Here is a 15,000-nt window from a genome sequence, read left to right on the forward strand (position 1 = left end):
TTGAGAAAAAGATTTGGTTCAGTATGTAAGAGGTAGATAAAATTCTTATATATGTATATATATATATATATATATATATATATATATATATGTATATATATATGTATATATATATGTATATGTATATATATATATATATATATGTACACACACACACACACAAACACACACATATTTATATATATATAAAGACGAAAGATATTTGTAGAATCAATTTCCTAAAAATCCTCGAAGGAAAATGAATTCGAAATTCCGAAGGACGGTATTAGATATATAAATAGATCAGACTCGAGTAAAGACGTTTGAATGGTGTAACTGACTCCGCCGTCCATACGTGACCCGTAAGGAAGTTAAAAACAAACTTCCAAAATAAACTACTACCCTAAATTCAACGTCAGGACAATAACTTCATCTCGCTGGCGGATCTAAGTTCAATCAATTCAAGAATATCAGTTTAAACATTTTCGATGGCATAGAACATTCTTGGATGCTATCTGGACGCCCTCCCCCTCCCCCCTCCCCCTCCGAGATGCCACAGGCCACCGAAAGAGCGATTCCTGATGAATGTTCCTGACGAAGATGAAAAGTTCCGAAGACGTTGAATAACACAGCTTGTCTTTATGGGAATTATTCATTCTCCTTCTTAGCTCCCTTTTTTTTCAACATTTGTCACTGTAAAATAGCGCTAACTGTCGGGAAACTGTATAGTGGTTCTTTTAGCGCGCTCGTGAGTGTTAAACTTTTTTTTTCTTTCTTTAATTTGCCTTTATTGTTCCAGTTCGTGTTGTTGGTTTGAGGTTAATGTGTGTCTGTGTGTGTTTGTGTATTTATATATGTATGCATGTATGTATTATTTTACTTATACACACACAAAAACACAAACACACACACAAACAAACACACACACACACACACACACACACACACAAACAAACACAAACAAACAAACACCTACGCGCACATGCATAAATCAAAACACTAGAATCATTCTACGAATCGATGATTCATCTGATTCTCCTCCGTTACCTAATCCAAGGCCCTGACACCGCAAACTCGCCCTTATTCACGATTGGAGATTCTTGTACTCGTTCCGGCGGCGACAGAACGTGTAGAAATTGAGACGCTTGTAAACCAACTTCTAGAATGTGATGGGAGATGAGGGGGAGGAAGAGGAAGGGGGATGAATGGGTGGAGAAGGGGGAGGAAGGGAGATGAAAGGGGGATGGGTAAGGGTGAGGAAGAGAAAGAGAGTGAGGGGGAAGGGGGAAGGGAGATGAAGGGGAGATAGAGGGTAAGGGGGAGGAAGAGGAAGAGGGTAAGGGGTAAGGGGTGTGAGGAGGGGAGGGGGAAAGGAGGGTTGCTGACACTAAATTTTTAAGGGTAAAATTCCTGAGATGCTCCATTTGGTGGATTTTTTTTTTATATATATATATTTCCCTTCCTGCTTACACTGCAGTCTTCTCAATCATAAATTTCATGGGTTAATAGAATTTCATAATTTTTGAAAATGAAAGGCGGGGGGTGGGGGGAGGTGGAGATGGGTGAAAGAGCCGGGTTGGGAGAGAGAGAGAGAGAGAGAGAGAGAGAGGGGGGGAGAGAGGAGGGGGAGAGAGCGACAGAGAAATTAATGAATCATCTGTTTTACTCTTTCTGGGAAACCTCCCTGTGTCCTCCTTCCTGCACCTCTCTCCTCCTCCTCCTCCTCCTCCTCTCCTTCCTCCTCCTCCTCCTCCTCTTCTTCTTCTCTTCTCCACTCCCATTTCATACTCATCCTCCTTTCCCTCCACCTCCTCAACCTCAAACTCCCCCTCCCTCCTCCCTCCTCCTTTCCCCCCCTCCCTCCTCCCTCCTTCATATCTCCTTCCATCATCTCTTTTCGACACCGATTTCGTCTCGCCCTCCGGTCCGGTATCTCTTCCTCCTCCTCCTCCTCCTCCTCCCCCTCCCTCCCTCTCCCCCTCCCCTCCTCCTTCCTCCCCCTCCTCCTTCCTCCCCCTTCCTCCTCCTCCCCTCCCACTCCTTCAAGATGAGAGAACGGGGGACTGGAAGCTGCACCAGGGACCCCAGTGCGAGAGGCAGATGGGATCTTCAATCATGGATCATGGGTTACGATCCTCAGAGTGTTGGTGGTGACAGTTAATACTAGGCCAGACGTGCTCGGAACACCCTCCCCCCTCCCCCCCTCTCTCCTTCCCTCTCTTCGTCTTCCTCTCTTCGTCTTCCTCTTCGTCTTCGTCTTCGTCTTCCTCTTCCTCTTTCTTCTTCTTCTTCTTCCTTGTTTTGTTTTTCTTCTCCTATTCTTCTTACACTTTCTCCTCCTTTTCTTGTGTTCTCGCTTTTAAGAACATTGTTTCCTGTCTCGGTTTCCATCTCTCTCTTCTTCTCCTCCTCCTGTTTCTTTTCCTCTTTTATGTTTGTATTTCCATCTGTCTCTCTCTTCTTCATCATCTTCTCCTCTTTCTTTTCCTCTTTGTGTTTGTACTTCCATCTCTCTCTTCTCCTCCTCCTCTTTCTTTTCCTCTTTGCGTTTGTATTTCCATCCCTCTCTCTCTTCTTCTTCTTCTTCTTCTCCTTCTCTTTCTTTTCCTCTTTCTCTCCCTCCTTCTCTTCTTTCCCCTGCCGACTCTTCGTTCCCTCCAGACGCACACGAGCGCCTCTTCTGCCGTCCAGTCCGAGACAATTTCTCTCCTCGCCCCATCTCGCCTTCGTTTATTCCCATCAACTGCCTCTCGTTCCCTTCCTCCTAATGAACTCTCTTCCTCCTTCCTCCCCCTCCCCTCTCCTCCTCCTCGTCCTCTTCTTCTCCTACCTCCTCCTCTTCTTCTTCTTCTCCTACCTCCTCCTCCTCTTCTTCTTCTTCTTCCTCCGGTTCTTTATCCTCTCTTCCTCCTTCCTCCCCTCTCCCCTCCTGCTTCTCGTCCTCTTCTTCTTCTCCTACCTCCTCCTCCTCTTCTTCTTCTTCCTCCGGTTCTTTATCCTCTCTTCCTCCTTCCCCCTTCTCTCCCTCCTCCTCGTCCTCTTCTTCTCCTCCTACCTCCTCCTCTTCTTCTTCTTCTTCTTCTTCTTCTTCTGCTTCTTCCTCCGGTTCTTTATCCTCTCTTCCTCCTTCCCCCATCCCATCCTCCTCCTCCTCCTCGTCCTCTTCTTCTTCTCCTACCTCCTCCTCCTCTTCTTCTCCTACCTCCTCCTCCTCCTCTTCTTCTTCTTCTTCCTCCGGTTCTTTATCCTCTCTTCCTCCTCCCCCCCTCCCCTCTCCTACTCGTCCTCGTTCTCTTCTTCTCCTCCTACCTCCTCCTCCTCTTCTTCTTCTTCCTTCGGTTCTTTATCCTCTCTTCCTCCTCTTAACGTTTTAGTCTCTCTTTTTTTCTTCTCCCTTTTATGTTAAAATCACGTGTCTCCCGCTCTTCCCTTCCTCTTAACTCATTTAAAGAGGGATGAGGGAGGGAGAGAGGGAGGGAGGGAGAGGAAGGGGTTCGTGGAGGGGGTGGAGGGGGGTATGTAGCCCTTCTTCCCCCCTCCTCCGCCCTCCACCCTCCACTACCCCTCCCGCCCACCCTCTTGAACACCGCCCCTCTACCTCCTAGTGAGGATGGCGCTGGCTCTCCGCCTAGGGAAATAAACACACGGTCTCACTGCCGAGCACATGTTCACGTTCTGTTCAACCTGGGACGGTGTTCTCTCCTCGGTGTTCTTTTTGTGTGGTTGGGGGCTGGGGTGGAGGTGGGTTGGGGGTAGGGGTGGATGGGTGGATGTGGATGGGTGTGTGTGTGTGTGTGTGAGAGAGAGAGAGAGAGAGAGAGAGAGAGAGAGAGAGAGAGAGAGAGAGAGAGAGAGAGAGAGAGAGAGAGAGCAGCACATTCCTTTGCTATTATCGTTTTGTCAAATTTTACGCTCTCTCTCTCTCTCTCTCTTTGGTTTTCTTATTCTCTTTTTCTCTCTGGTCAGCGTTCTTTGCTTTGTGTCTGACGTTTAATCTGTTTTTTCATGGTTTTATTTTTTAGATTTACCTTTCATTACGTCTCTCTCTCTCGCGAAGCTTCATAATAACTTCTTTTTTTTTTCCTCTCTCTCTCTCTCTCTCTCTCTCTCTCTCTCTCTCTCTCTCTCTCTCTCTCTCTCTCTCTTCTCTTCTCTTCTCTCTTCTCTCTCTTCTCCTCTCTCTCTCCTTCCTCTCTCCTCTCTCCTCTCTCTCTCCCCCTCCTCTCTCTCCTCTCTCTCTCTCTCTCTCTCTCTCTCTCTCTCTCTCTCTCTCTCTCTCTCTCTCTCTCTCTCTCTCTCTCTCTCTCTCTCTCTCTCTCTCTCTCTCTCTCTCTCTTTCTCGCTTCTAGTATTTACATTCGCTTACAAGAGGTACTCATAACTCCTCATGGAAAGAAGTATCCAACATTTAATAAAATATGCTCTACTGCTTTTGCAAATGTTAGAAAATAATTAATTCACGAGTTCCCGAAATGTAAAAAAAAAAAAAAAAAGTGTTGGCGTTACCCCCCACCCCCACCCTCCCCCCTCCTTCATTCTTCTTTCTTCTTTTTCATGTCTTTTTATGAGATTCTGTCATATCATCATATAGTTGACAAGAAGAAGAAGAAGAAGAAGAAAAAAAAATATCCTGATGTTCGCTGCCGTAAACAAAACTGACGATACAAGTACGATTTTTCTTCAGAAATATCTCGCAGTCGAGCGATCGATGGCTGTCAAAAAAAACTTTTCGATAGGCCTTTTAGTAATTCGCTAATCAATATCCTTTTGGTTGTTTCATGACCTCTAAAAGGTGAGGCATACTTTATTCAAGTTCCCAAGCCAAAGATTACCGGCGCTATAAATACTCAGTATGCAAGTATGAGTAGGTTACAGCGTATCACTTATTAAAAGGTTGTCGATGTTGGAGTATTTGATGTGTGTGAGTGCGGGATTGTCATGGTTTGTTATTGTTCTCATGTATTTTAAGTGAATCTCATGTCGGGTAGAACATGTGGTGCCCTTTTGGCTGTCTTGACTGTCATTTTTCTCTGTCAAGCCGGATGCATGCACGCTTTTTTTCTTCTTTGCGTTTCTTTTTTTTCTTTTCCTATGATTTGAAGTTCGTTTCCAAACACTCCGAACCGCCATTTTTGTTTTGTTTTTTCCCGCCATAAAGTGGTCGCTTTAGTTTAAGTATTTATTTGCTTCTCAAAATCAAATCAATCAAATCGGATATGAATTATGAAAATCGTGATGACGAAAGAAAAAAATATATCGTTGGAATTTGATAGTCATGTGTATTTCATAAAGTGATTATTTGTCTGTATACTTGTGTCGTGGCGTGAACAGTGTTGTTTAGTACGCGTTTTATATATCAAAGCACTTAGAGGTTTCTTTTTTCATGTTAGTAGAGCATTATCGAGTTTATTATTTATTTAGTCGAATTTTCTGCGTTAGCTATTGATGGATATTCGTTTTCGGTCGAAGTTTTAGAATGGCTAAACTTTTTTACTCTTTTTTTTCTCTCTCAAATGTGCAGTATATTCTTGCGAATGATTTCGCCCGTCTGCCATAAGGCATTAATATAAAATATTCGATTAAGAGAAACGGACTCTTATTGAAATATCCGAATATTGAATAGGATAAAGGAGAAATAGAGCTACATTATGCATGGTCAATCATGGAAGTAATATTTACTTATTATTTCTTCGGCCAAACCTATTTTCTGATTTATGATTTCCCAACGCATTCATATTTTATGCCCTGGGCCGTTTTATAGTGGAAATTTATCATCATCCGGGGAATCGTAACGGAACCCTAACAGTACCCGATACCCTCCCCCTCTCCCTCTCCTCTCTCTCCCTCTCTCCCCTCTCTCCTCTCCCCTCTCTCTCCTCTCTCCCCCTTCTCACCCTCTCCCCTCTCCCATCTCCCTCTCTCCCTCTCTCTCTCTCTCCTCTCCCCTCTCTCCCTCTCCCCTCTCCCCTTCTCTCCTCTCTCCTCTCCCCCTCTCTCCCCTCTCCCCTCTCCCCCCTCTCCTCTCTCCTCTCTCCTCTCCCCTCTTCCCTCTCAACCCCTCTACCCTCTCCCCTCCCCCCCCCCCCACACCGTCTGTATTCGTAGCCGAGGTCCGTTTACGAAAACTCCCGGGCTATTAAGGGCCATTGCATCGCAGCGGCGCAATGGGAATTTCAACCGGAAGAGATCTGCTTGAATTTTGGCATTGTTATGCTCCGAGAGAGAGAGAGAGGGAGGGAGGGAGGGAGGGGGAGAGAGGGAGGGAGGAAGAGAGTGTGTGTGTGTGTTTGTGTGTGTGTGTGTGTGTGTGTGTGCAAGATGCGTGATATTCGTGTAGTTTTATTGATATTGTTGTTATTGTTATTATAATTAGAATTATCATTATAATGATAGTAATAATAATGATTATTATTATTGTTGTTGATATCATTATTGATATCATTAATATTATTATGATAATAATAGTAATAATAATAATTATTATTATTATAATTATTATTATCATTATGATCATCATCATTATTATTATTGATAAACCCCATACTTAGGTTAAGCAAAGGACGTGATTGGCGTGTATATATATTTTCCTTTTTTATTCGTGTCATGGGCCAGTGAATACCTCTTGTCCTGTCATGGGGTTGTTTTGATTATGCGTCCACTTATGATAACAGTGATTTATTTCCATGGTGCTATGATAACCCTTGTCATGTCACCAGATCTGATATGTTTATTTGTGGTTGGCTCTCCGGTTTAAGTATATCCCCTCTTTAGCCCCTCTTCCCTATCCCCCTTTTTTCCCCTCTCCCTTACACCTCACTTCCTTTTTTTTTCTCTCTCTCTCTTCTATTCGTCCTCTTCCTCTTCCTCTCTTCTATTTGTCCTCTTACTCTTTCCTCTTCATCCTCCTCGCCTTCTCTTTTTCCCCTTTCTTCCTCCTCCTCCTCCTCTACTTTCCTTTTTCCTCTTTCTCTTCCTCGACTTTACTTCTTCCCCCTTTTCCCCTTCCTTCCTCATTCCCTTCGTCCGTCCCCTCTCTTCTCTCCTCCTCTTCCCCTCCTCCCCCTCTTCCCTTCCTTCTTTCTCCCCTCTCCACTCCCTTTACCCATCCTCCTTCACCTCTTTCTTTCTCCTCTCCCCTCTTCACCCTCCCTCTCCTCTTCCTACCTCCTTCCCCTCTTCCTCCTTCCCCTCTTCCTCCTTCCCCTCGTCTATATTTCGCTCCCCGCGCTTAAAGTAGGTTAACCTTACTCTGGAGACCAAACCTCACCGTACTTGAAGACCTTTTTAAATATAGATTTATATATTTTTTTACATGATTATATGTATTGATTTTATATAGATATTTTTATTCATGCATACATATATATATATGTGTGTGTGTGTATATATATATATATATATATATATATATATATATATATAATATATTATATATATATATATATTATTATTTATTTATTTATTTATTTATATGTATAATACACAAACATACACACCTATATGTATATATATATATATATATATATATATATATATATATATATATATATATATATATATATATATTTTGTTTTAAATTTATATATAATATATTTTCTTTACATATATCCATATATATATAGAAACAAAAAAATATGGATGTATGTATGTATGTATTTATGTATATTGATTTCTGATGACTTGATGACCAATGCCTTCTTCTAATCACACTCTCCCTCTCTTGTTCCATTGCAGAGGGCCTGAGGGAGTATTTTAGCAAGTTTGGAGATATTAATGAAGTTATGGTGATGAAGGACCCCACCACGCGCCGATCCAGGTAAGGAGAACGATGGATTTTTGTCTGGTTGTGTTTTGGGTTCTTCTTTGGATTTGTTTTTTCTTTTTTTTTTATTGATTTATTGATTTTTTTATTTTTTGTTTATTTATTTATTTATTTTATTTATTTTTTTTTTTTTTTATTGGTGTTAGGTGTTTTTTTTATCGTGTGTCTCACTTTCTCATTTTTTTCTCTCTTTCTCATTCTCTCTTTCTTACTTTCTCATTTTTTTTCTTTCTCAGTTTCTCTCTCTCTCTCTCTCTCTCTCTCTCTCTCTCTCTCTCTCTCTCTCTCTCTCTCTCTCTCTCTCTCTCTCTCTCTCTCTCTCTTTCTCTCCTATTTTTTTCCCCCAATTTTCCTCCATGTCACTTCGTCTTTTTTAAATAATCCTTTTTACTTCAATTTTTTTTTTTTCATCATCATTTTCCTCTTTATCCACCCCGTTTATCTCTCTTCCCTTTTTCGTTCTTCAATTATCCTTTGATTATTCTTTTTATTCTTGTTCTTGGTGTTCTTCATTTGTTTTGTTGTTCTTCCTGGTGGCATTAGTGTTGCTAGTATTAATATTGTGTGGTATTATTCCATGACTATTTTTGTTTATTTTGTTATTGATGTTGATATTGACTTGATATTGAGTCATTATTATGATTGTTGTTGTTATTATTATTATTATTTTTAATTATTATTATTGCTATTTTTATTATTATTGCTATTATTGTTAGTTTCATTGTTATTATTATGATTTATATGATTATTATTATTGTTATTATTATGATATATAGGATATTTTTTATTATTGCTATGGATTATATAGTTATTGTTGTTATCACTATTATTGTTATTATCATTACTATTATTATTATTAATAGTATTATTACTATCATCTTTGTTATTATATTCATAATAGTTTGCTTTATTCTCAATGTCGTTATCAACTGTTCATAATTCTCTTTAAATATAAATGAGTATGAATATATATATACACATATATACATATATGTATGTAAATATATGAATACATACACACATATTCATATGCTTATAATGCTAATGATATTCACGATAACAACGGGGATGCAAATGATAATGATAACACATAATAATTATAAAGATAAATATAATATTGATCATAAGATAATGATAATAATAATAATAATTCCGATGAAGCCCAAAATGATGGTGACATTTAGACGTAGAAGAGGTATGTGTTGGGGGGAGGGGAGGGAAGGGGGGAAGGGGGGGTCCTTATTAGCATCTCGCTGCCGTCAACTCAGGAGATGGGTACCTGGTGGGGGGTGGGGGGAGGGGGGGAGGGGGTCGCATGTGCAAGGTGATGAATGGTCAAATTAAGGCTCCCGTGATGACCTCATTATTAACTTCACATTTTAAGAGGGTTTCATGGGGGGGAGGGAGGGGGAAGGGGGGTGGGGGGGATTACTGTTTGACTACGCGATAGATTAATGTTATCTTTCACATTTTGGAAACCTGCTTTATATAGGCCGTGAATCATAAGGCCGTTAGTGTTATCGTAGTTAGTTGACACTTTCACTCTCTCTCTCCCGACTGTCAGTGAATCAAATAAATCATAAAGCAAGGCTTATATTAATATCTACGGCAATACAATATACTATCGTGGTATATTGAATACGCGGTTAAGATATAACAACGGTAATTCTACCACTTACAGTAACACACTTTTAAGTATGTGGTTGAAATACAACGGAACTACTGTTTATAATGAGATCAAGGTCATTGATCCTTCCTCTAATATAAATAACGTTGTTTGTTAATTTTATATCAGTTGTATTTGATATCAACTGTAATCCAAAAGCACCTGGATATTATATTGTCTTTGCTGAGGGACCTTTTGCGAGGTATGTCACGCCGATATATTTATGGATATATATTTATAGTGTTTACTTCCGGTTCAGACAAGGGGAAACATCGTCGCTCTTTATAGAAAACGGGGGAAAAAATATGCACCATGATGAATATAGAGGGATAACTCGGAAATTTGGTGATTAGTTTCGAAGTTAGGGGGAGGGGGGGTAAGGGGGTAGGGACAGGGGGGAGTGAGAGGGGGAGGAGGGGAGTGAGGGGGTTGTGGGAGTCGCTTTAGGGAATTCGTTTATATATATATTTTTTGGATTAATGGACTGATGTTACGGGACTGAATTATCCTGAAGGGAATTTTATATCTCGTGCAATGTGGCGGCTAGAGTCTGCATACGTTCGCTCTTGCAATAATAAGATAAACATATTAACAAAGACATCCCGAGAACGACTCTTCACCAAACTTTGAAAATAAAGACTTAAAAAAAAAAATCCGGTATTTGAGCATTTAATTGTAAATATCAAAGCTTTAGCACTGATGCTTCCTCGATCGCGGAAGCATCATAGCTCGTATTTAATGCGCACCCAGTCGTTAAAATTCTAATGAGGGCGTAGGCGGTTTTCATGATGCACATGCACAGATCACGGGGGGAAAAAAACGGGGCGTATCATTAGTATCATTTCTCTCTATTTCTTTTTTCTCTCTCTGTCTATCGGTTTATCTACCTACTTATCATCCCATCTATCTATCTATCTATCTATCTATCTAGCTTGCTACATATCTATCTGTGTATCTATCTATCTATTTGTTTATCTGTCTATCTATCTATACCTCTGTATCTATCTATTTTTCTGCATATTTATCTATCTATCTACCTATTTATCTATCTATCTACCTACCTATCCATCTATCTACCTCTCTATCTACTTACCTACCTATCTACCTATCTATCTATCGATCTATCTATTTCCATATCCATCTGCCTGTCTATCTTTATCTATTTATTTTAGTTAGTTTAGCGTAAGCGACGTTAGCCTTTTGACCTTGTGTTCGTAGACGTAGACGGCGCAATCGGAGATGAATCGTAATTCGTAATCGTAATTCGTTACCGTTCCGTTTTTCATTCCGTTTGTCGTTCCGTTTGTCGTTCCTTTTATTGCCGTTCCGTTTTTCATTCCGTTTGTCGTTCCGTTGTTCCGTTTGTTGTCGTTCCGTTTGCCGTTCCGTTGCCGTTCCGTTTGTTGCCGTTCCGTCGTCGTTCCGTGGGCGTGATTGGTTTTATTCCATTGATATGCCATTATTTGGGACGAAAATAGGGCGGGTGAATTCTTTATTTACGGCCGTTATCGATAACGAATTGCATACGAGAGCGCGGCTGTAAGGCATTCCATACAGGGTGAGGGAGGGAGGGAGGGAGGGAGGGGAAGGAGGGGGAGGGGAGGGGGGAGAGAGAGAGGGAGGGGAGGGGGAGAGGGAAAGGGAGAGGGAAGGGAGGGGAGAGGGAGAGGGAGGGAGGGGGAGAGGAGGGAGGGGAGGGAGAGAGAGGGAGAGAGAGGGAGAGGGATAGAGATAGCAATAGAAGGACGGATGGAAAGAGGGATACAGGGAGAGAGAGAGAGAGGGAGAGGGAGAGGGAGAGGGAGAGGGAGAGCGAGATAGAAAGAGAAAGAGAGAGGGAAAGGGATAGATAGAACGATAGAAGGACGGATGGAAAGAGGGATACAGGGAGAGAGAGAGAGAGAGAGAGAGAGAGAGAGAGAGAGAGAGAGAGAGAGAGAGAGAGAGAGAGAGAGAGAGAGAGAGAGAGAGAGAGAGAGGGAGGAAGGAAGGAAGAGGGAGGAAGAAAGAGAGAGAGAGAGAGAGAGAGAGAGAGAGAGAGAGAGAGAGAGAGAGAGAGAGAGAGAGAGAGAGAGAGAGAGAGAGAGAGAGAGAGAGAGACCCACCCACTGCCACACACAGTCAGTCATTATCCAACATTGGGTCAGTTTGGCGGAAAGCCATCGACCCGGCCGTCATGCTCTACGATTTGCAATATAAATCTAGAAACATCTATGCTCCCTGGGTTATTCAATACTCCAGAATGACTCCGGTAAACGTTAGCTCCCCCCTTCCTCCCTTCCTCCCTCTCTCCCTCCTCCCTCCCCTTCTAGCTACTACCCTCCCTTCCCCTCCCCTTATCCCCTTACTCTTCCTCTCCTCTCTCCCCCTCCCTCCCTCCCCCTCCCTTTACTCTTCCTCTGTCCTCTCTCTTCCTCCCTCCTCCCTCCCTCCTCCTCCCTCCCTTCTAGCTACTACCTTCCCTTCCCCTTACTTCTTCCCTCCCTTCTAGCTACTCCCCTCCCTTCCCCTCCCCTTCCTCTTCCTCCCCCCCCCCCCTCCCTCCCTCTCTTCCCCTCCTCTTCAACCATCCCCTTACTCTTCCTCTCCTCTCCCCCTCCCCCTCCCCCCTCCCCCCTCCCCCGAGCCAGTCCCCCGGGCAACCCATCACTGATATGGCATCCCTCGCTAGTATTGCAAAAGCGCCGCCGATATTCGCGGGGGAAAAAAAAAAACTAGGAAAGATATGGGAAGCGATCGTGAGTGATGAATCAAGTCAGAACTGTATAAAAAAAGGAAAAAGAAAACGAAGATAGAAATGGAATAAAGGAAAAAAGACGAAGGGAATAATGAATGGAAAAAAAATAAGACGTAATGAGTCGAGCGATCGTCGTATCCTCTCTCGCCGCCACCTTGAGCGGCGGGAACATCGAGAGGCACGAGGCGGGACAGCAGCGCTAGGGAACAGCGTAAACAGCGCCGGGGAAACGAATCGGAACAGCGCTGGGGAGCATGTCGGTGTCGGTACAGCGTATTTGGAACCAGTGAGAACCGCCTTAGAGGAATCATTAGGAACAGCGCCGGGGGACCTGTCGGTACAGCACAGGAGAACATATCGGAACAGCCGGAACAGCGCAGGTTGTCTAGTCATAACAGCACAGGAGAACATATCGGAACAGCGCCCAAGAACAAGTCAGAGCAGCGGTGATGAATATGGCGGAACAGCGCGGAGAAACACTCGGAGAAACAGCGTGCAAGAGCGAGTCAGAACAGCGTCGGAGAACAAGAGAGAACAAGGCCTCTGGCATCGAGAACAGCGCCTCTTCCGCAGCACGAGAGGGAGCTTTTATGTTACAGCAGCATGAAGTAAACATAGAGAGGGGGAGAGAGAGAGAGAGAGAGGCAGAGAGGAAGAGGGAAGGGAGGGAGAGGGAAGGGAGAGGGAGTGGGGGAGGGAGCACTGACTCAAGTACTACTCTCAAACGTCTGTGTCGTTGAAGCCCTGAAGGAGTACTTTTTTCTCTTTTCTTTTTATATACATACATATATATATATTTTTTTTATATAGAGTCTCAAGGCTAAGGGGTGACGAAAGAATTATGGGCATGTCAAGAGGGAAAGAGATTAGTGCCGTTTTTTTCCCCCTCTCTCTGTCTCTCTTTTCTCCGCGCGAGTTTAATGACTCGGCCGGTAGATTTATGGATTTATTTATGATTGAGATTGAGTGTAGATTGCGCCCGACCTCCACCCGCAGCGCGATCGTATCGGGAATCGGGAGAGGGATTAAGTGACGATAATGATAAATAATCGTCTAAGGTCGTTCGTGTAAAGGCCGTGGAAGTCGGGGCTACGGACGATGTATTGTGGAATAAAAACAGAAACACGTGGATTTTTGTGCAACATCCGTTCCTAATGCGCAACTGTAAATGCTGCACGCAGTGGTGTTGGACGGCGAGATTTCTTTTAAAATCGGCGATCAATTTAGACCATCGAGCCTTTTTTTCTCCCTCGTGACATCGGCGCAAACTCGCCCCCGAAAAGGAACCTTCGAGTAGTTCGACAAGAGCAGTGACAGGTAGGATGGCATCCGTGGAAGCGTTTGGCATACTGCACCGCTCTCGTTCATGTCACCCTTCCCGGCGCTGCGCACGTGAGCGTGACGTCATCCGTGTGGGCGTGGCCGCTCGCGTGACGCAAACATGACGTCACACACCTGGCAGGGACACAGGTTCTCCCCCAATTTGTGGCCAGTTTAGTGATTTTGAGTCATTCAGAATGCCGTACGCGCAAGAGCTTTATTTGGGTGTTTGTGGCCAGTCTATAAGTCACGTGTATTGACAAATAATCACAGCTATTATGGATTCCTCGACGCCTCCTTCACGGCTGGAGGAAAACAATTTTAGGGGGGAGTGGGAGGGAGGGGGAGAGGGAGACGGAGACGGGGGAGGGGGAGGGCAAGGGAGAGTGAGTCGGTCGACCGTTTCCAAAATGTTATTGGCATTTTCTTCATGATCAAAGCCATTGATGTCACCGCGGCACACGTTGGCAAATGCCGTCAGCAAAGCGGGTGGGCATCAACACCGTGTAGCGCTTGTCACACGGGTTTAAGATCGAGGTTGATAGAGGGAGGGGGAGGGGGGAGGGGGAGTAGGGTGTAAGAGAGGTATGAGAGGGAGGGGGAAGGGGGGATGTGAGAGGGGGATAAGGGGAGGGGGTAGAGGACCACACACATAATTTTTTTTTTTTTTTTTTTGTGTCATGTTCGGGACTCTGGGGGCGATGACTTTGTATCCATCCCCCACTACCACTCTCCACCTCTGCTTCCCCCTCCCCTACCCCCCTTTCTTCCTCTCCTTCCCCCTCCCCGACCCCCACTTTCTACCTCCCCTACTCCCTCCCCTCTCCTCCCTCTTTCTACCTCCCCTTTCCCCACCCCTACCCCCCGCCCCTTTCTACCTCTCCTTCCCCCTCCTTCCTCCTCCTTCCTCCTCCTTCCTCCCCTCCCCTTTCTTTTTTTGGGATTATTCTGTGTCACGAGCTCTCGCTATGAGCGGGCGAGGAGATATGATTGTCTCATCACACTTCCTCCACTACGCCCATCGCAGGTGTACACATCACCACATCAAGTCATCATCTCCCTCACTACCCTAACCTCATCTCCCTTTTTACGCCCCCTCCCCCCCACAACCTCATCACCCTTTCACCCGACGACGATGATGTAACGCACACCCGTTACCGGAACCTCGAAATATTCCCTCTGCACTGGCGACGTGGACAAGTCTCGCACGATGACTGTTGCTGCTTTGACATTGAGTACCACCGATTCTGAGAAACCCTCCCCACCTCCCCCCACTCCTCCTCCTCTCCCTCCCTCCCTCCTCCTCCCCCTCTCTCTTCCTTTCCCCCTCCCGCTCCTCTTTACCCCTCCCCATCCCCTTCTCCTTACCACCACCACCACCTCCCCTCACCTCTGTCCCTATCCTCCTCTCCTTCTCTCCCCTCTCTCTCCTTACTCCTCCTCCTCCTCCTCCTCCTCCTCTTCCTCTTCCTCCTC

General features: G+C 44.2%; 1 protein-coding gene across 1 annotated transcript in view; it reads left to right on the forward strand.

Annotated features, from left to right (window-relative positions):
• The window catches only part of LOC122255300 (uncharacterized), a gene marked incomplete in the record, with an annotated part of 999,006 nt that overhangs the window by 62,547 nt on the left and 921,459 nt on the right, over positions 1-15,000 (forward strand). Inside the window, 1 exon segment of the mRNA XM_086535919.1 lies at positions 7,714-7,795. Coding sequence (XP_086392045.1) covers positions 7,714-7,795 — 82 coding nt within the window.

The sequence above is a fragment of the Penaeus japonicus genome, unplaced genomic scaffold (assembly GCF_977035675.1).
Source record: "Penaeus japonicus unplaced genomic scaffold, GWHDUDI00000001_assembly GWHDUDI00000004, whole genome shotgun sequence".
In the NCBI taxonomy this organism is placed as follows: Eukaryota; Metazoa; Arthropoda; class Malacostraca; order Decapoda; family Penaeidae; genus Penaeus; species Penaeus japonicus.